At 40.9% G+C, this 20,457-nt stretch overlaps 2 protein-coding genes across 2 annotated transcripts; both read left to right on the top strand.

Moving 5' to 3' along the window:
- Nucleotides 1-63: 63 nt before the first annotated feature.
- Nucleotides 64-12,204, top strand: LOC311503521 (uncharacterized protein). Its single transcript, XM_084566284.1, has 6 exons — nucleotides 64-275; nucleotides 8,002-8,086; nucleotides 8,189-8,302; nucleotides 9,109-9,165; nucleotides 11,306-11,473; nucleotides 11,647-12,204. Exons 2-6 carry the CDS (start codon nucleotides 8,006-8,008, stop codon nucleotides 11,752-11,754), a joined length of 528 nt encoding a protein of 175 aa, XP_084422410.1. The 5' UTR covers nucleotides 64-275; nucleotides 8,002-8,005; the 3' UTR covers nucleotides 11,755-12,204.
- Nucleotides 12,205-14,527: 2,323 nt separating this feature from the next.
- tmem109 (transmembrane protein 109) lies at nucleotides 14,528-18,456 on the top strand. Its single transcript, XM_084556081.1, has 3 exons — nucleotides 14,528-14,902; nucleotides 15,408-15,510; nucleotides 17,239-18,456. Exons 1-3 carry the CDS (start codon nucleotides 14,693-14,695, stop codon nucleotides 17,610-17,612), a joined length of 687 nt encoding a protein of 228 aa, XP_084412207.1. The 5' UTR covers nucleotides 14,528-14,692; the 3' UTR covers nucleotides 17,613-18,456.
- Nucleotides 18,457-20,457: the final 2,001 nt, after the last annotated feature.

The raw sequence follows: 20,457 nt of genomic DNA, 5'->3' as shown, positions 1-20,457 counted from the left end.
TTTTTTTGCAGACGGATGTGTGAGGGGATGTGTTTGAGAGAGAGAGAGAGAGAGAGAGGGAGAGAGAAAGAGAGATTTTTGTCTAAGGGTTAATTTCAGCCGAGAGCTCCTCCTTCGCTTCCTCTCCCAGTTTTCGCGCATTCCAAATATCACTTTAATGTCGGGATTTTTCACCATGAAAAGTTCATGCTAAGGACAAGCGAAATCTGTTCTCTCGCTGTGACGCGCAAACGTTTGTCGGTACCATCGAGTGGCCTCCCTGACTTTTAGTCAAGGTAAGTCACCCTCCTGCTTCATATAACACAAAACATGTTTTGATGGGTTTTTAGACGTCGATCGTCCCCCTAAATGTACATGTCAACATTACATGAGACGGGTATAAGGTAGCCTACATGGGGATATATACGTGTTAAACAATGCAGAGGGACAGAAATGAGTTGGAAAAATACATTTGGATAACGTTTTTCATGTAGATGCAACAGGGAAATTCAGTCTATATTGTATTTATTCAGCGTCAACACCAGAAACAGAATATGTGGACCAGTGGAGCAATAGATATAACAGAAAAACAGAATCAATGTGTAGATTGATTATACATAGGTGCCACAATATAGTTTGTGCACGTACATGTGTATGTACTGTCTGTGGTATAGTTCTACATTTATTCATATATCCATACATGAGTGTGGATTCATCAACAGTGCTGCTTAAAAGTATTTGTGCCCCTCAGAATTTTCTACTTTTCTGCATAAAAAATACTCAAAACATCACATGACTAAAATCCTGACATAGACAAAGAGAATATAATTAAATACATGAATCCAAAGTGTTATGTTTGTTTATTAGTTTAGGCGGGAAAATGAGCTAATATTACATATCTGTGACTTGCAAAAGTGGGCGGCACAGTGGTGTGGTGGTTAGCACTGATGCCTCACAGCAAGAAGGTTCTGGGTTTGCATGTTTCGGTTCTCTCTGGGTACTCCAGCTTCCTCCCATTGTCCAAAGACATGCTCTCTAGGTTCATTGGTGATTCTAAAATGGCCGTAGGTGTCTGTCTGTGATAGCCCTGTGATAGTCTGGCGACCTGTCCAGGGTGTACCACACCTCTCAATGACCCCGCCTGTACCCCGCCTCCCGCGACCCATCACAGGACAAGCAGATACAGAAGATGAATGAATGAGTTGCAAAAGTAAGTGCACCTCATGGAGTATAAATTAATTTCAATGCCAAGTTACAGTCTTATCTGTTCAGAAGTATTTCCAATCAGTGCAATGAGCCTCATGGATGAATGAGCTTTCTGAGGAGTTGCTGAGTTGCTGTCTATCATCAGGCTGGAAAATATTACAAAACCATCTCTAAAGAGTTTGGAAGCCACAAATCCACAGCCGGACAGATTGTGAACAAACGGAGGAGATTTAAGACAACTGTTACCCGCCACAGGAATCCAGCAAAGACCAAGAAAGATCAATCCAAAAGCAAGTGACTTCTAAGCAACTAAAGGCCTCTCTCACATTGGCTGATGTTAATGTCCATGAATCCACCATCAGGAGAACACTGAACAACCATGGTGTAAATGGCAGAGTGGCTGCTCTCCAAAAAAACATTTTTGCCTGTCTGCAGTTTACCAAACATCATGTGGACAAGCCAGAAGACTATTGGGAAAATGTTCCTTGTTTGGGAATGTTTTACTGCATCACGTCCATGACGGCTTGCCATCATTGATGGACAAATTAAAGAATGACTAAAGAAGAACAATGAATGTTTTGGAATGACCAAGTCAAAGGCCTGACCTTGATGGAATAGCAATGTTGTGGAAGGACATGTGAGGAAACCCACCAACATCTCAGAACTGAAGTGGTTTTGTACTTAGGAATTACTGCTGTAGACAACTGTAAATGTTTGGTTGGTGTTATCGCTGCACAAGGGTTAACTTACATTTGTCACTCCCGGATATGTACAAATTATTAATTTTCTTGAATAAATAAATGTATAACATGTCTTTTTCTGATTGGTTTGGTTCTTTTTGTCTACTTTGAGGATTGTGAGAAAGTCTGCTGATGTTTTGAGTCGTATTTATGCAGAAATGTAGACAATTCTGTCACATGAGTGGCACTTGGATACAAATAAATACAAATATGTGGTATATTTACAGGAATGTATGTCATATTTGCAATTTAACTGTGAATTGTGTAAATTAGGTACTAGGTTCTGTTCTGTGGCATTTTGAAGTCTGATGGCTGTTAGCAAGAAAGAGTCCATTAAACGCTCTGGGGTACAGGACTGAATGAGTCTGTGGTAGAATGTGCTCCTGGGCTGCTTCAGCCCCACATAAAAAGGATGAGAGGGGTTGTCCATGATGCTGTTTTAACTTCCCTCTTGTTCTCTGACACTTCCTGTACACTGTCCAGTTTCATTCCCACAACAGAGCTGGCCTTAGCCATTTGAAATTGTTGGGACGTCACTGGGATGCCTATTCTTGAGCAAGGAATTTATGTAGGATGTCTTAAAAAAACAACGGGCGCCTTTATTAGCCCCAGGAAGAGGTCAAGAGTATGCCACAACATTTCTTCCAGCTGCTCTGCACACCTTTATCACCCTTGGGTTGATGTTGCCATGTTTTTGGGCCTTGTGTTTTACCCTGTAACGTTACATCAGGACCTTCTCTGCCTTCACAGACTGCTGGAAAGTTTGATGTTGATCCTTCCTCACAATCTTGTGTGTAGGAATGCTGTATGAAAACATTCTTAGCATTGGCACACAGAAACCCCAAGATCATATCCTCTCTAGTGTTGTGTGTCATTTACTGGTGTAGTTTGTTAGAGTCGTCAAAGTTTCAACATGATTAAAATCAATCAAACCATGGGAAATGAAAGCAGACAGATGGTTCTCCATGTCCACAGGGATATTCTTAGGACCAACAATTGTTCCCAGAGCTGAAGGAGCACTTCACACGAGTAGACCAAAGTTGTTTGGTTGTCCCTATGTCCATTGTCCTGCACATTGTTACTACACACTTCTAGTTTGATTCAAACAAAACTAAATCTAACAGTTACTCCTATTGACACCATAAATACAACTAGTTAGGATATTTTTCAGAAGTGCCAAAAAAGTAGAAGTAGTAAAGAAGAGCCAAAAGTTGAAAACAGCAGGTTTTCTGTGTTGGGCTGTCACTCACATATTTCCTGTTTATACATGAAAACGTTGAGGAGATCAGATCAGACACAGTCCAGAAACAGTATTGTGTAACAGTTCCTGTAAGTACACATCACCACTGCTCTGGCCCTTTAGTAGACAAGCAGCAGGTTCTGCATGAGCTAAGTTTTGATCTCTTCTTTTGCCCTGTAGTCATTCAACTAAAGATTGGACCTGGTTTTCACAAGCCACACATCCTCTGCACATTCAGACACACAACAGCACAACGACAAATTAGAATTAAATTCTTGAACTGAGACCTGCCTGGTCTCACAAGATCTTCCAAAAATAAATAAAATACCACTGCTCAAACGATAATGAATGTGGGTTTTTGTTTAACCTGGACATATTGGATTAGCTTTGTTTCTTACCACGTGTTATCCAAACCATGTAAAAACACCCTAGCTAGGTTAAATGTGGACGTGTGTTATTATATAAGTGTCTTTCATTCATCCACACCATGTCCTTAACATTTCTAACGCTGCCAATGTAGGAGACATGACTACTATTTTATTCCATTAGTGTGGCTTGTAATGTGCCATGTTTGGGTTGGACCATCTTTGCCTGGATCTGGACATGAGGCCTGCTGCCCATACATGGATTAATATTTTACCTGGATTCTGTTTTTTTATTTGGTCCTTAAAAACATTGTTATACTGGTTGTCACAGCATCATTAACACGAAGGTCAAATCTTCTCAAGAGCATGTGAGAAACTTTAGATGATGGACTTAAAACGTGTTGTTTAAGAAAATCTTTCCTGTTCCATTCTTGAGGGAGGTACTGGTTGTGAATGGTGCTTTGATAATAATATAATGTGAATAAAATATTGCATGATTTTCAAGATCCTTCGATGTACCACATAAACTAGATTAGCATCTAGCCTCCCTATCTTAGTATACGTTAGACTGTTGGACTACTTTGGGACCAAATTCCTCTTGCATGTAGGGGTTGGTAATGGTAAACACTCCTGTATCTGCCCCCAGCAAGTGTTATTGCTGGGGGGAGGGGGTGCCTGGTCTGGTCTAGGTGCGTGGTACTGTGTGGTACTGGGGTGCTGTGCTGTCTCTTCCTTTCAAAGGACTGCATGATGTGTCTAGAACAGGACTCCACCACTGGTAAACTGAATCAATGGGTTCTGGTTTAGAAAGGCCTTTTTGAAAGGCACACATCTGTCACAGTATAGTCCCATACTTCACACTACACTAGTCATGAAGTCCAAAAAAACCCTCTGTAGAACAGGGTGCTGTGAGGCATAGATCAGGACATGGGTATAAAGCCATTTCTAAAGCTACGCTAAAATGAGGAACAGGGCTAATGACTGTTCATCTCTATTGTCGCTATGTTGGACAGAAGACATAGGCCGAGTTTGCCAAACGGCCAAACGGCATTTCACAAGCTCTGTGAACACAAGCAAAAAGGTCTGATAAAATAAAACTTGATGTCTTTTTGCAGAACTCCAGTCGTGTGTGTCAATCTCAAAGTGTGTTTCCCAAGAAGGTGGTAACCCACGCAGACACTTCTTACTATGAGGAATCAGTGCTAACCACCACTACACTGTCCCTCTAGTACCAAATCTAAGTGGCTTAATACTTTAGTACATTAGAATTTCAGTTTTCTTCAGTGTCTTATTGACTTGTAGAAACATTTCCTCTCCTAGTAAGCCCTTTTTATTTTTCACATCAGAAAGCAGGGCATTTGGCTTGGACTTCCTACATCAGTGGGCTAGCTAACCTCTGTTACTTCTGGATAGATTTATTCCGTCAATGTGCAAAAACACTTTATATATACCAGTACGAACCATATTTGTTCTAGTTTCAGTGCTCACTGTATTTACCTTTTTAATCTGTGTGCACCCATTCTACCCCTGTATAACCCTGACTGTGCTTATATTAACTCTGTCTTTTCATGTCTTTACATTATCTAAGGGATAAGCCTGTCCTCAGTTAACATTGACTTTCAAAACCCCACACTCCGAACTGAACATAGTGGCAGAAATATTCTCAACCAACAGAGGTCAAACTTGTGCACTTAGAAAAATAAGTGGCCTTGTTTGTAGACTAGTAAAGGACACAATGTTCCCCTTACATCTGTGGGGCCTTGTCAGTCTATTTGTTCATCAACCTGCCCACCACCACCTCCCACTCTCTTCTTACTTTCCCTGCCTTCCTCCTCTCACCACATCTGCTTCTCATCCTGTAGCACTCATGTCTTTCCTAAGAGGATTCTGACATGTGGTTTTGATGAACTGGGCGCACACTCTCTCTCTCAGTTCCCTTTTCTCTCTTTCACTACCTCATTTTGTTCTCCATTCCTCATTTCCTGCATCCCTGTCCAAACATGCACAGCAGAAATACACGCAAATACACTTGCACAACAACAAGTACATGCCTCTTCATTTTATCTGCTTTTCACTCTCTTTATCAGTTAGTGGTGTGTCTCGCGGTCTATTAATGTCTCTTTTTTTTTGTATAGCTTGCTCTTCTCTTGTTTTCCTGTGGTTTTCCCTGGAAAAGCTATCTTCCTGCTGTCAGTTAATTTTAACGAACATGGGCCTCCCTTTGCCCTTCTCTAGTGCCTTGGAGAAGGACCACAACTCATCTGGATCCAGTTTCTAAATTGTTTATTTTGAGAAAATTTGATGGAGAGTTGTGTTTTATCAGTTTAGTTTAATTTTGGTCTGTATGTAAGTGTTTTGGGGCGGCACAGTGGCGAGGTGGTTAGCACTGATGCCTCACAGCAACAAGGTCACCTGCTCGAATCCATGGGCTGGCTGGGCCCTTCTGTGTGGAGTTTGCATGTTCTCCCTGTGCCTGCGTGGGTTCTCTCCAGGTACTCCGGCTTCCTCCCACCATCCAAAGACATGCTCATTAGGTCAATTGGTGATTCTAAATTGGCCGTAGGTGTGAGTGTGAGTGTGAATGGTCGTCTGTCTCTCTGTGTCAGCCCTGCGATGGACTGGCGACCTGTCCAGGGTGTACCCCTGCCTCTCGCCCGATGACAGCTGGGATAGGCTCCAGCAGACCCCCGCGACCCTTAACAGGACTAAGCGGGTATAGAAGATGAATGAATGTAAGTGTTTTGCTGATCAATAGGGACTCAGCAACTTGAAGCCCGCGAAGGATGTTCTCACGCTCAAGTCAGTTCCACTCAGTGATACTTAAAAGTATTGCACCCCTCAGAATTTTCTACATTTCTTCATAAGAATTACCCAAAACATTAGCGGAACAGCAATATTATACTTGTGCATTTCTTTGTTAAAGAAAATTAATCATTTGTACATATCTGTGAGTTATAAAAGTAATCAAACCCTTGTTTTCGGTATCTGGTGTGACTCCCTTGCAATAACAGGAACAAAATGTTTCCAGTAACTGCTGATCAGTCATCTACAGCTGAACTGACTTCCTCAGTACTGAACTGCTTTTGTTCTGAGACACTAGGGTTTCCTCACATGAACTGCTTGTGTCAGGTTCTTCCGCAACATTTCTACTGGATTAAAGTCAGGACTTGGCCGTTCCAAAACGTTTCTTTTGCTCTTCTTTAACCTCTCTTTTGTTGTACAACTTGTGTGCTTGAAGTCTCTGCCATAGCCCAGTTTCTCTTAAGATTCATCTCACGTACAGATGTCCTGGCTGTAATTCAGAAGTCATTGCTCTGTAAATGTTGGCGAGCCGCCCTGGCCCAGATGCAGTAAAACAGGCCCAAACAAGGACATTACCACCCCCATGTTTCACGGGCGACATGAGTTCCTGATGCTCGAATGCAGTGTTGCTTTATCTCTAGACGTCAAATCTCTAATTTAAACCAAACAATTCTAGTTTGGTCTCACCAGTCCACAAAGCATTTTCCCAATAGTTTTCTGACTAGTCCAGATGATGTTTAGCAAACTGCAGATGGGCAGAAATGTTCTGTTTGGGGAGCTGTGGCTTTGTCCTTGCCACTCTGCCATGCACACCATTCATTCATGAACATTAACATTAGCCAATGTGAGAGACCTTTAGTTGCTTAGATGTTAGCAACATCTAAGCAACAACCTCTCAGACTTTTGTGTGTGTTTCTTTTGGAATGATCTTTGTTGGTGGACCACTCCTGTGGAGGTTAACAGTCTTAAATCTCCTCCGTTTGTTCACAGTCTGTCTCTGTGGATTTGTTGATTCCAAACTCTTCAGATATGGTTTTGTAACTTTTATAGCCTGATGAGCTACAACAACAAATTTTCTGAGGTCTTCAGAAAGCTCCTTTGTCCGTGCCATAATACACTTCCACAAACATGTGGATCAGATCAAGATCAGCCTGTGAAAAATCCCTGATTTTTTTAAACAAAGTGGGGCACTGAACAATAACTCATTACAGTCTCATACGTTTGGATCTCACAGATCAAATACACAGGTACAATATTACATGTTCATGTGTTTAGTTCTCTTTGTCTACATTCAGGACTTGTGTCAGATATTTTGATTCGTTTTTATGCAGAAATGTAGAAAATTCTCAAGGGCATAACTACTTTAAAGGAGTGTTGTTTGTGGAAACATAGTAAGCAGTAACTTGATATTTCTCTGCACTGGTCCCCCTTGATTTTTAAGATTTTATGATTGTTTTTAGAGCTCCTATTTGGTTATGATCTGCTGCTGATCATTTATAATTTGTAAAAATAGGGACAGCATTTTAAAACTAGTCCACAAAATTACACTTATAAGCGAGGCAACTATTGTACAACGCCCTGGCATTTTATCAGCCCATCTTCTGTAACTCAGCCTCTGTTATTAATTAGTCTTTGTCTTGGCATCTTGGCTTTGTTTTCTCCTTTGCAGAAACATGACTCCTGCGGAGATGGTGCCATCAGGTCAACTGAGGTTACATCGCCTCGCTTCCTGGTTTGACCCAGAAAGTGCTGCGGTGAGATCAAGACACCACTCAGCCTAAACCCTTTAATTTAACTCATAGATTCATATCAATTACAATTCAGTTGACATTCTTTGCATCTCTGTGTCCGTGCAGGTGACGACCATCCTGTTGGGACTGTTCCAGGTGCTGCTGTCTGCCTCGCTTTCTCAAACAGACTACCAAAGTCTACCAAAACTCTTCATACTGCCGCTTGTTTTAGGACTTCTAGTATGTACCTCATGATTCTGACTCTGGTTCTTAGTCTGTCAGTAGTTTCATCAACTCTAATCTTCCAGTGAATGCAATACTTAAAAATAACATGAACAAACACAGCAGAATATATTTAATATGCGGGAAATACGCATCCCAATAGACTAATATGGGAATTTGAGTATTTATTTAAGTGTACAAATGTTCATCAATCATCCACATCACTGAGCCTTTACAGCTCCCCAGTTCAGCACATGATAGAGGATGGCGCTAACAATGAAAGTAATGCTGGATCAACTTATATAAGTTACTCTTGTTAACAGCCACATGTTTTACCTCCTGGTTACAAACTGATAGAAAGACAGCATGAACTGAGGCAAGATCTGAATATGTGTCAGTTTGAACTGAATGAAATAATTTGAACCAGCAGTAGAATGAGCTTGAGCTCACATCGTCACCCTTCATTAGGTTGATCTTCATGTTTATCCTTGCATACTGGTTTGTATATGTGTCTGGCTGTAGATAACTTTCCTCTTGGCCTCTGCTGGAGAGGTGGGAGTAAATGACATATTTACATAATATCTTTTACTTACCTATGGGCAGACGAGTGTTCTCTGTGGCTGGTTATAACCAGAAAACCCAGAAAATCAGATTAAAAATCAGCTTAGCAATAGGTGTGTCTGGAGATGCCGGTTTTGTGGTTGCTTCAGCTCCATCTTACAGTATTAAACAATCTGCTGCTAACATCTTGGTGCATTTAACACAGATATGATTCGTGCTTTTCCTTCTTTCTCATCTCTGCCTCTATTGTTTGTATCTTGCAGATTGTGGCAGGAGGGTCCTTCACCATGGCCAATGAGAGGAACCCAAGCAGATTACTGGTAGGTTAACATAACAAAAAAGTTTTCTAATCCCTTTACTTGTTATTTCCTGAGAGTATGAAATGTGCATTAATTGTGAGTCTGTTACATGAAAATGAGTCAAGTCATGGCTCAGTCATTGATGATGACACCTACAAAAGATTTGACAATGGATTATAGAACAGTGACACCATGATCCTTAAAGACTAGGCTGTGACTATGGCTATGGCTATGACTCTTGACCACCTTGTGAGGTAGTGTGTTGAAAGGGGCCTTCAGCATTTGTTCTGACCCAGAAATGGTCACATTTTCTCACTGATGAAAATTTTGACAATGATTTAATCCCTTGTGTCAACATTTGGTATCCTATATCTGGAATACAGAAACTCTCTTAACCAAAGTGGTTTAAAAAAACTCATAATGTATGTGAGTCTCCACTCATCAAGACTGCTCCTAACTCCACCTCTTTTACTCCAGTTGTCTGGTTCTTTATTGTTGTGATGTCTTGTTATTTTTTTTTTTAACTCTGGATCATTGAAGCTCCCATCCGCACTTCAAATTTAGTTTTTGGTACTAATAAAGAAATGTTAAAAAAACAAACAAAAAAAACAAGCAGCAATGACATTTCACATAAACGCAAATATATTGTGAACTAACCAGTAAATCTAAAGCAGGCATGTCAAACTCAAGACCCGTGGGACAACTGTATCCGGCCCGCAAGATAATATTTTATATCTCTCAGAATTGGACCGCAGGTATTTTGCGTGCGCACTATTGATACTACAAGTCCCACACTGCATTGCAATAGTTGAACTTTTGGCAGACAGGTACGTCAATCCCCCCCCAACTTTATTGACAAAGTCATCAGTGCCATGGTTGCCTCGGCAACTGTTCAGCATGAAAATCAGTCCATACGGTTGACCCATAAATGCTCAGGCCACAAGTATCAGAGTGCTAAATACTAAAATATGTGAACAGAGATTGTAGTTACGCTGTACCAGTTAGCAGACAACGGGCTAAATTGGTTAGCCTACTGTTCCGTGGTAGCACACACGGCTATCAGAAAACGTACTAAAATATTTATGACAACACTACTACAGCTAAACACCAGTCAGTTAACGTATACTAACATACAGACACACAAAGTGTCCATGAGTCAAATAACAGCAGCATGTTTAACACGGCCTTAACATGCTAACTTAGCTCCCTGGTTAGCTCTGCTCTCCACCACATTAGCCCCTCTTTTATGTTTTATTCTGGCGCCGATTCAGTGTCGATAACAACGTATTCATACAACATACAGATAATGTTGGGAAACTACACTGTGGACTGTTAATCTCACAATGTCTTCTGAAAAACAGCGTTGTATTGGCCCCAGTTGGTGAAACATTCTGGGGGAAAGTGTTTGGAACAGACCCGCAGGTTTTGCATGTGAGCTTACAGGTTGCATTCCAGGACGCCTTCATTTTTGATGTGTATGCAATGCGTGCTGAAACGAAATGTGGCTTCGCTTCGCCAGGGTCGTCGCTACCCGTGCACACGGAAGGAGGAGGCTGTCTGAAGCCGTGTAGGGACCATTGACCGACAGGGCAGGTCAAGCTAGTTACGTCACAAATCAGTCAAATTTGAAACGGCTTGTTGAAGGACACATTTTCACTCTCAGACCACTCATAACAAACTGACTACATGGCTTTTGAATCAGCTTTTCTTCCCTACTAAATATAGAAAAGGCTAAAAAAGTGACATTTTCATCCCCTTTATCCGCCTTCATGTCCCCTTTAAATCTGTTGAATTTGTGTGAAGAAACATTTTCATTTGCAGTAAGTCAGTGAGAATCGCCCAAAAGAGAGTAATAGTAATAATAGTAAAAGGCCACAGATGTGTTTTATTGGAAATTTGTTCTCATTGCTTGTTTAATCAGTGAGCTTGGTTTTATTCTAAATTCTTTATTATGGCTTGGAAAAAGTTAAATTCATATTTATGTATTAATGATTTCTGATAATATATCTGAAAAGACGAACCGTGTCTCATTTTAAATAAATATCCACTCTAGTTGGCCCGTGATTTGGAGTGAGTTCTCTGATTGGGTTTGACACCACTGATCTAAGACATGAGTGAACAGCTGACTGTATAACTGCTTTAACTGACTGCCCCTCCACAGCTTCGAGGTTGCGCCTGCAGTAATGTGGTCGGTCTGATTGGGGCGTTGCTTGCCTTCTGCATTTACTGCTACACCTTGAGCAATCAACACAGTGAAAACCTGTGTTCGTCCGATTCAATGGACCGCTACGTCTACTCACGTTACGGCTGTCCACAACAACGCCTGGTGGTTAGTGTCATCAAAGCTGTCTTCTGTCTATCATTTCTTTTGCTTTCATTTGTTTTCCTTCTTTTGTTTTTGCTTCTTTACCTCATACAGATTCTCATACGGTAATATATAGAACGTATTTTCAGTCACAGCAACGTGTGTAATTGTTTGATGTGTTTTCTTGACTTCTGCAGAACTTGTCCTCAAGTGTGATACTGCTGTTGCTGCTCTATGACACCGGAGCTGCCGTCCTGCACTGCCTCCTGTCGGTCTCTGCCTTCAAAACACTTAAAACTGACTAATACACATGCACCCACTCATGCACACACACAGAACGATGGGGGTTGGGGTGAGAGGAATTAATGCATTTGTAATCTCTATCTGTATGGATGAATAATGCAATGGATACAGGTGCCTGAACATTCCTTGAATAATGCTTAAATGTTAAATGTTGTTGTGTTGGGCTTAACATGTTATGACCGAAACAGTGTTTATGCATCTCTGGGGTTCTATAAAGCGTCTTGAGACAGTTTGGATTGTTATTGGCGCTACATAAATAAAATTGAACACAACTAAATAACTTTAATTTCTTACAGAGCGGGCCGCAAAATGCTCAAATCAAATGTTCCGCAATTCTTTATTTCACAAACACACAATCAGCAGCATGACAACGCGTTTGGAATAATCGGTAGATTGGATCACAGCAGTACATTGCTCATGCAAATCAGTGAAGGAAATAAAGATGCTCTGTAGCTTTGTTGTCTGATAAATCGTGTGCTCCCCTCAATATAACACTGTTTACTAAAACTGCTTCCAAAAATATGTTGTTCTAAAACATGTATAGGCAGGACTAAGATTACATTAGCCTCTTGACAGACAAGGGATAAAATGAAAACGTCGGTTGAGGGAAATATCCTGCTGGAGCAACACACATTGAAATAACACTTTTAGTTCTTTCTGTGTATTTGAGTCATAGGCTTCAGAACACACATAAAAAGCGTCACCAGAAAAGAGTCACATGAAAAGAAATCTATCCTAAAAACTAACAACTATGATCCACAAGTGTAGTACTTCATGAAGAATAACAAAAACGGTTATTTACAGTTTCTTTGCCAGAGATGTAAATGGTTGTGTATTTATTTGGCGCTTTCTACCTTTTTACTTAAAGTCACATTTACCCACTCGTTCACCCAAGCACACACACATTCACACACAAGGATAATATAAGGTTCAGCGTCTTGTCGTGTGGTCAACGTGTCAATGCTAATTTTAAATATGGAATTAATTTTAATACGGAGCACCATTTTAAGAAAATACCGTCTAGAACCTGTCCTATCAGGCGTGTCTAAGTTTCAAAGACGATTACAGAATTTTCTCATCGTTTACTGCTCGTCTTTTGCCATATGAATAAAAGATTATTTATCCTTTGGTAATAGTATTGCGACCAATATACAGTGACACTTACAAGTATGTGAAATTTTCTACATTGCTGCATCGGCCCTTTATTGTTATGGTGTGTGATGATGTGATCAAAACATCGGCAGATTTTCACACAAGTCATGGCAGTAGAGAAAGAGAACCCAAATAAAGAAATATCGTGTTTTTGTATTTGTTTATGCAGGAGCCAATATTACACATCTGCGAGGTGCAAAGGTAAGTGCACTTCTAGGATTACAAGTTCATTTCAAGGCCAAATTAGAGTCTATCTGTTCAGAAGTGTTTCCAATCAGTGTAATGAGATCCGGGTGTCGTTCAGTGCCCTGTTTTGCTCATAAATAAATAAAAATCTGGTGTTTGTCACAGTCTGATCTTCACAACACATGCTTATGGAAGTGTATGATGGCATGGACAAAGGAGCTTTCTGGTGACCTTAGAAAAAGAGTTGGTGTTGCTCATCAGGCTGGAAAAGAGTTTGGAACCCACAAATCCACAGTCAGACAGATTGTGAAGAAATGGAAGAGATTTAAGACTGTTAACCTCCTCAGAAGTGGTCCACCAGCAAAGATCACCCCAAAAGCAAGACACGTAACAGTCTGAGAGGTCACAATGGAACCCAGGGTAAAATCTAGGCAACTAAAGGTCTCTCTCACATTGGCTAATGTTAATGTTCATGAATGAATGTTGTGCATGGTAGAGTGGCAAGGACAAACCCACTGCTCCCCAAAAAGAACATTTCTGCCCATCTGCAGTTTGCTAAACATCATGCGGACAAGCCAGAAGACAATTGGGAAAATGCTTTGTGGACTGATGAGACCAAACTAGAATTGTTTGGTTTACATGAGAGACGTCAGGTTTGGTGACAAAGCAACACTGCATTCCAGCATCAGGAACTCATGTCGCCCGTGAAACACTGGGGTGTTAATGTCTTTGTTTGGGCCTGTTTAACTGCATCTGGGCCAGGGCGGCTTGCCATCACTGATGGACCAGTGAATTCTTATTTATGCCAGTGAATTCTAAAAGAAAATGTCAGGACATCTGTACGTGAGATGAATCTTAAGAGAAATTGAGCCTTGCAGCAAGACAAAGCCTCCAAGCACATGTTGCACAACAAAAGCAAGGTTAGAAGAACTAAATGAATGTTTTGGAACGGCCAAGTCAGAGTCCTGACCTTAATCCAATAGAAATGCTGTGAATGGACCTGAAGAAAGCAGTTCATGTGGTTCTGTACTGAGGAAGTGGCTAATGTTCCTCCGAGCCGCAGTAGTCGACTGATCAGAAGTTATGTTTAGTTGCTGTTATTGCTGCACAAGGGGGTCACACCAGATCTTCACATACGAACAAATGAAACATTTTCTTGAATAAACAAACACAAAAGCATAATATTTCTGCTTCATTTGTTTGATCGGATTCTCTCTGTCTACTGTCCGGACAAGTGTGAAATCACGCTTGTGTCTGAAGTCATTTTTTAGTCAAATAATCCTGAGCAGCACTGTATATAGCTCACGGACTTGAAGGATTGGTACTTGAACGCAGCACTACAAATGAGGAAAAGGGAGTAAATCCGTCATGGAAACCTAACTTGCACACTCAGCCCAGTAGGTGGCAGTTTCGTCTTTTCATTCACAAAAAGCTCCTCTCAGTCTTTGCTGAAGAAACTTTGTTGCGTGTTCTTCCGTGGCTACTCACATGTAGCTTCACGTAGTTCTTCCTCCTCGACTACAGGCCCATATGTTTGTAATGTTATATTGTTCGTAAGTGTGTTTCTCTAGGGAGGTCGCCGTCATCAAATTCGCTCTCACAATGTGCTCTCATTCAAACGGGAGGGCTACATTTGGTCTGCTGTGTGTCCTCGGTGTCTTCGTGCTTTCTGTTTCGGGGGAGAAAGTGTCCCAGGATGGACCTCCTGGAGTGATGCAGGAGCTCCGGGCGGCGCTGGCTCACCTGACCGGGGAGGGAAAGACCTACTTGAGCGGTTTGGCGGGGGAGCAGACGGTGCTGTCGGTGCAGAAGGTGAAATATATATGTAATTTCGTTTAGTAGCCGGTTTATTTTTTTGCCTTCTTTCTCTCTGAATAAAGTTTTATTTTTTTGCTGTTTTGTCCGTTTGACAGGGGAACAGAAGTATGGAGGCCACATTATACACTTTAAGAACAATAGAGTGTTCCAAACCGGAAGTGTTAACTCACTTTTGTAACCATTGCTTGTAACCTATGACCCCTGTGTATGCTAATATGCAACACTGGCTAAACCATGGCTTAATCACTGTAAATATTAATAAAATGTAAAGTTATAAAGTTACATGTCAATGCATAACATTGACATGTAACTTTATAACTTTACAACTGTGCTTTATGTTGATAAGTAGAACTTCCTGGTTATCTCTATTCATTTTAAGTGTTAACTTGCAGGCTAACAAAGCTGTTGTTCACTGTCTTGTCTTTAAACCTCTTTTTTTCTTCTTCTTCTATTTTTTTTTTTTATTATTATTTTTTTTAACTACTACCCTGACCACCAGGCGTTCTCTCAGGTTCTGGGAGTTCTAGCTGAAAGTCTGGCTGCTGGTATGAACACACTACTCCAGTATATCTCCCACTTCCTGGAGGCCGCTGGGATCCAAGGTAAGGCTGTTCCCACCAACGGCCCGGTAAAGAGTGAAACCAGAAGTTCCTATGAATAAATATCAGGTCTGCTCACACTGTGGTGCTGTTAATCTTGGCCCCCCTCTCACATGTGCAGGGGGTCACCCGTTCTAACTTCAGGAATGGATGCATTGAAGGCCCCTGCATACTAAGCATAGACTGTGCAGTATATAAAAATGTGTGGTGCGTCACCACTTCCTCTCATTGTACTAAAGTAAGGCTAAAATATGTTGGAAATAGGAGCAGAAACCTATTGCTGGTGGTCATTTAAATCTAGAGGCTGCTCAGGAATGATAGATGTGTTATCGAGATCACTGTTCAGCCCAAATATGAGTGCACACACCTTGAAATTCACAAGTATTAAGTGCCTTGTATTATGGTGGATGCTCATCTTCTCAATGAAAATGACGAGTTACCGCTGGTTTTCCAGCTAGCTACTAGGGGTTTATACACCTTCAGACTTTTTAAAATCTTAAAGTAAAGACTGTTATGTGATGAAAGTCATGTTGACACAAACTAGTTGCTGATTATGTCACTAATAAAAATTGCAGTAGAAAGTTGCTTACAAAAATTGAATCTATATTCTTGACTTGAATACATAGAAAAGCTGAGAACAGATAGCTTATGTGTTACATACTGTGCTGCAGATATTTATAGCCTGTATAAAAACAGGCTGCAAGTCAGCACCATCAATAGCCTTCAATAGTGCTCCACACTGTGTTGTAAGATGAGATAACAATATGACAACGACCCATATGAGGAGTTGTGCAGACTGATGGCTTGTGGCAGGAAAGACTTCCTGTAGTGGCCATTTTAGAGAAGGTGCTCCGTTTTCTGTCCATTATTTGGTGGAGAGGGTGGTCATGGTTATCCGTGATCAGTAACAGTTTGTTCAGTGTCCCCCTCTCCACCACCGCTTCAAAAGTCTCCTGTCTGCAGCCAATGACAGAGCCAGCCTTCCTCATCAGTTTATTCAGTCATTAAGTTTTAAGTAAAGAGATTTTAATAATTATTTTTTTTAAATGCAGTTATTGTAGTTAATGATTTTCGTTGTTGATACACCATTAAATCAGTGCAGTTAAAGAGGAAACAATGAGACGACATGAATGAAAGGGCTATAGTAAAACCAGAAACTGCAAAACAGAATTTAGTCATCCAGTGGAAATCATGCATGTCTTTGTTTCATGTCACACACTTCATGAATTTGTTCTTATTTGCTTAATCACTCTGTACTTTGTCACATTTTGCTGGTGTTAATGCACCAATTGTTTCACCTTAGCCAAGTGTAAGAGTCTTTATGCACAAATTGAAAATACAAACTAGTCTTCTCTGTGGAGAGGCTGTGTCAGACTTTGTCCCGTCATTTTGTTGGACAGGGGATTAAAAATTCAGTCATTGATTATAATGAGATGTATACCGATGGCAGTTCATTTGATTGCACCGATAAATACACAAGACAACCTTTAAAAATCAGCTCAGTGTGATTTTGTGCATCCCCAGAAAAATCTGTTACTCATGTTAGCTTTTCCACAGAAGAAACAGAAGAGCCTGTCTTTTCACCATATGTCATATAATTAAAGAGATGAGAAAGGTTTATTAGTATTTAGAATTAAGTTATCATTTCTTTGTGACCCTTAATAAATTGTGAAATTATTAGATTTAGCAGTATTATATCAAATATATTTATTTATTTATTTTTTTTAACAGTTGGCTTCCCCATCGACAAAGTAACTCCAGAGGGGCTGACCTTTGTTGCTCAGTGGGCTCTCGTGGCTTTCATCGGCTACTGGCTTATCTCCCTTGCTTTCCGGTTGGTTGCCTCCACCCTGAGGCAGGCTCTGAGGGTGCTGAAATGGGCCCTGGCTTTGGCTTTGTTTGCACTTATCCTGAGGGACCACCAGGCGGGCACGGAGACCATGGCGATGCGACTAGCACTCCTGGTGTGCATCTGCGTCGTTCTGGGAGTAGGGACCTCGGGGGGTTCTAATGCCGCTGATAAGACTGCTCGCCTGGAGGAGCAGGTGACCATCCTAGAGAGACGGCTGAGAGAGATGGAGAAGTGGACGGGGACAAAAGAGTGAAGGAGGGAGCGCTAGAAATCAAGGGTTTGTCATCATTGATCCTTTGACGGATGACTTACTCTTTCAGGGTTTCTGTAAACTGGCGGAAGAATAGGTTTTTACAATTGAGCCACTTTCCATAATGTGTTGAAAGAGGTTTTGCTTACTTAATATTTTTAACTGACAAAACACAATATTTGGACCGGATTAAGATTGCAGGGGGTCGAGTTCCCCCTTGAAATGTACCAGGCTATTGATTCACAATATATCTTCTGTCTGTGATGGATTTATATAAACTATGCTGATATGTACTGTATGTGTGCTTAGTAATCCTCTATGCTGTTGGAAATACCTCACATGTAGCTGGCTTATTTAAAAGCCTTTTTAGACCAATGAAGCCAAAGACAAGATAACTTTTAATCTTGTGACGTGAACATGTACTGCTAGAACGATAAACACTTTTTGACATTTTTGCAGAATGCTGAAGGTCCTAAACATCTTGATTAATGAATTCTTTAGACGTGATGTCAAAGGTGTGCACATCAAGGACTCGGCCTTTGACTGCCGCCTGGATTACATTCCGCCCAACGCCTCTCCCTGCAGGTAGCGGCTTGCGTATCGTGGTGCCACCTCAGCTACAACCTTTCAATACAAAGTAGTACCTGTCTTTTCTGAGCCCCGCTACCTGTCTCTGTCTCTTAGGGTGAGTCTAGTCACTACGTTTTGGCTGGTGCCGGCCTATACAGTACTCTTTTACTTTTTACATTCCGAGAAGTCGAGCTTGAATTGCTCCTTGAGTTAGACGTACCATGTTCGTGTACAATTTCAAATTTGGTTTTGCAGATAAATAAAGTTGCAGTCTGTCGTAAAGATAAAGTTCCAGTCATTATTGCTCTGGTCACCAAACATACTGCACACATCCATCAAGTAATTTGCATTTCGTATCGTGTGTCATTTGTATATAAAAATAAAATTAGAAGTGTGAGGCTGGGGGGAATAAATATCCGCCTAGCTGGGTAGGATGCGTTGGTCACATTTCCAAGTAAATTTTGTTTTGCTTTAGGGTGCAATATACTATACAACCATACAACATCTACAAGACATCTCCAGTTAATTACAGTATATGCAGCACTAAGTCTGTATGTGTGCTGATATATATCCCAACATGCCAGCAACACTGATATTTCTCAGCCTACCTGAAACACTGCTGGCTCATTCATCTGTGTGGGATTTACAAGGCCCACACATGAATAGCACGTTGAAGCATGTGAACGAAGACAAGATTGTCTACTGGACTTTTAGACATGGTGGACACGATACTGCGTTCACCTTAACTAATTGTTGAATGCCAAGTCGGCTGCTCGCTTGAGCATGAGCTGCATGCCCTTTGGAAGGAAGCCAGTCTTGTCAATTATACACAGACATGCCCCACTGCATCTGTGTATTTAGACACAGATCAGGACATGCTAGTACACAATCCTGCTCCTGTTGTGTAAAAACCTGAAGGTGCAGATATCCGTCCTGATTGACAACACTGAAGTTTAGGAAAAATGTTCTTCCTGATTATTATAGTTCCAGGATAGTTATAGCAAAGAGTCTTTCCTAATGTTCATCCTCTCTCACTCTCTGCTCTCCTCTCTCACTCTCTGCTCTCCTCTTTACCCCGACCAGACCAGGCAGACATCAGTCCCCCCATCATTTTCTGTTCCAATGAAAGCAAGTGTTACCTCCCCACAAGTGCTGCTCAGGGCAGAGTTGTTGTTTGTTCTCAGTCCCTGAGCAGCCAACTGCAGCTCTGCTTTGTAAAATGAAAGGAAAATGAAAAGAAATTCACTTTATTTACGTGTAACATGTTTGGAACAGAATTGGACATACAGACACAATATGAAGAGGTGGTAAATGAGAGGTAGGAGAACAATGTGAGAGTTCCATCAACTACGACTATTACTGGTCACATTTACAAGTTCCACTCCACAGTTAAGACACTGAACATTGCTACTTGTAAGGAACAAGTCTAGGACAGAATGTCAAAAACCGATCTTAATGTGTGGAGATCATATTAAAATGTACCTAAAAACACAATGACAAAGCAAAAAAGAGACCATGTTCACCTTTACTTTGAAAGATGACTCCATGTTCAGACAGCGAGGATGTGAGTAGTTGAGTTTAAGGACAGAGTGTGAGTCAGGTTCATGAAAACTAAAATTTAAACCAAGGCTTCCATCGGCTTATTTTACGAGCTGATGGCAAGAGATGAGTTCAGAGCTTATGTGTTACAATTTCAGACAAGATTCCAAAAATGCAGCTGCCCCAATGACAAACTAAAGAGAAAGGCATTCAGGATGCTAGTTACAGTACAAGGTCAGTAAGTCAGTGGTTTGAGAACATTTCCACATCTCCATCATAGACAACAGGGCAGACAAAGCAACAATCAGACAGGTACAGTCAGTCTGTTTGTACATTTATATAGTTTCATGTAAACCACTGTATCATCAATAAAGCACCACAGCTGAAAAGGTGCATTTGGTTTTAACAACTTTCAAGTTTAAAACAGAAGTTAATACAACCATTAAACCAGGGTAACTACACACTAAGCATGTGTTTGCCCTGTGTGAATTCTGACTGACCGACTGATTTGATGCTGTATGGATGGGACAGAGGTACCAAAGTCTCAGATGGAGAATGAGTGATATAATGGTTTGTATTTTTGCTTTTCTGCTGTTAAAGCAGAAAATGAAGCCACTGTAAAAGGCAGTTAAAGTTCTTCTTCTAGTTACAATCGTAAAGTTTGTAAGCTTTTTTTTTTTTTTCTTTTCACAGAAGCCAGACTTGACATCAAACATGCTTCCTTTAAAGAGAATCCAGG

The sequence above is a fragment of the Chelon labrosus genome (genome assembly GCF_963514085.1).
Source record: "Chelon labrosus genome assembly, chromosome: 2".
NCBI classification, from domain to species: Eukaryota; Metazoa; Chordata; class Actinopteri; order Mugiliformes; family Mugilidae; genus Chelon; species Chelon labrosus.
The sequence above is the reverse complement of the archived record's forward strand: the minus strand, read 5'-3'. Positions and strand labels throughout refer to the sequence as shown.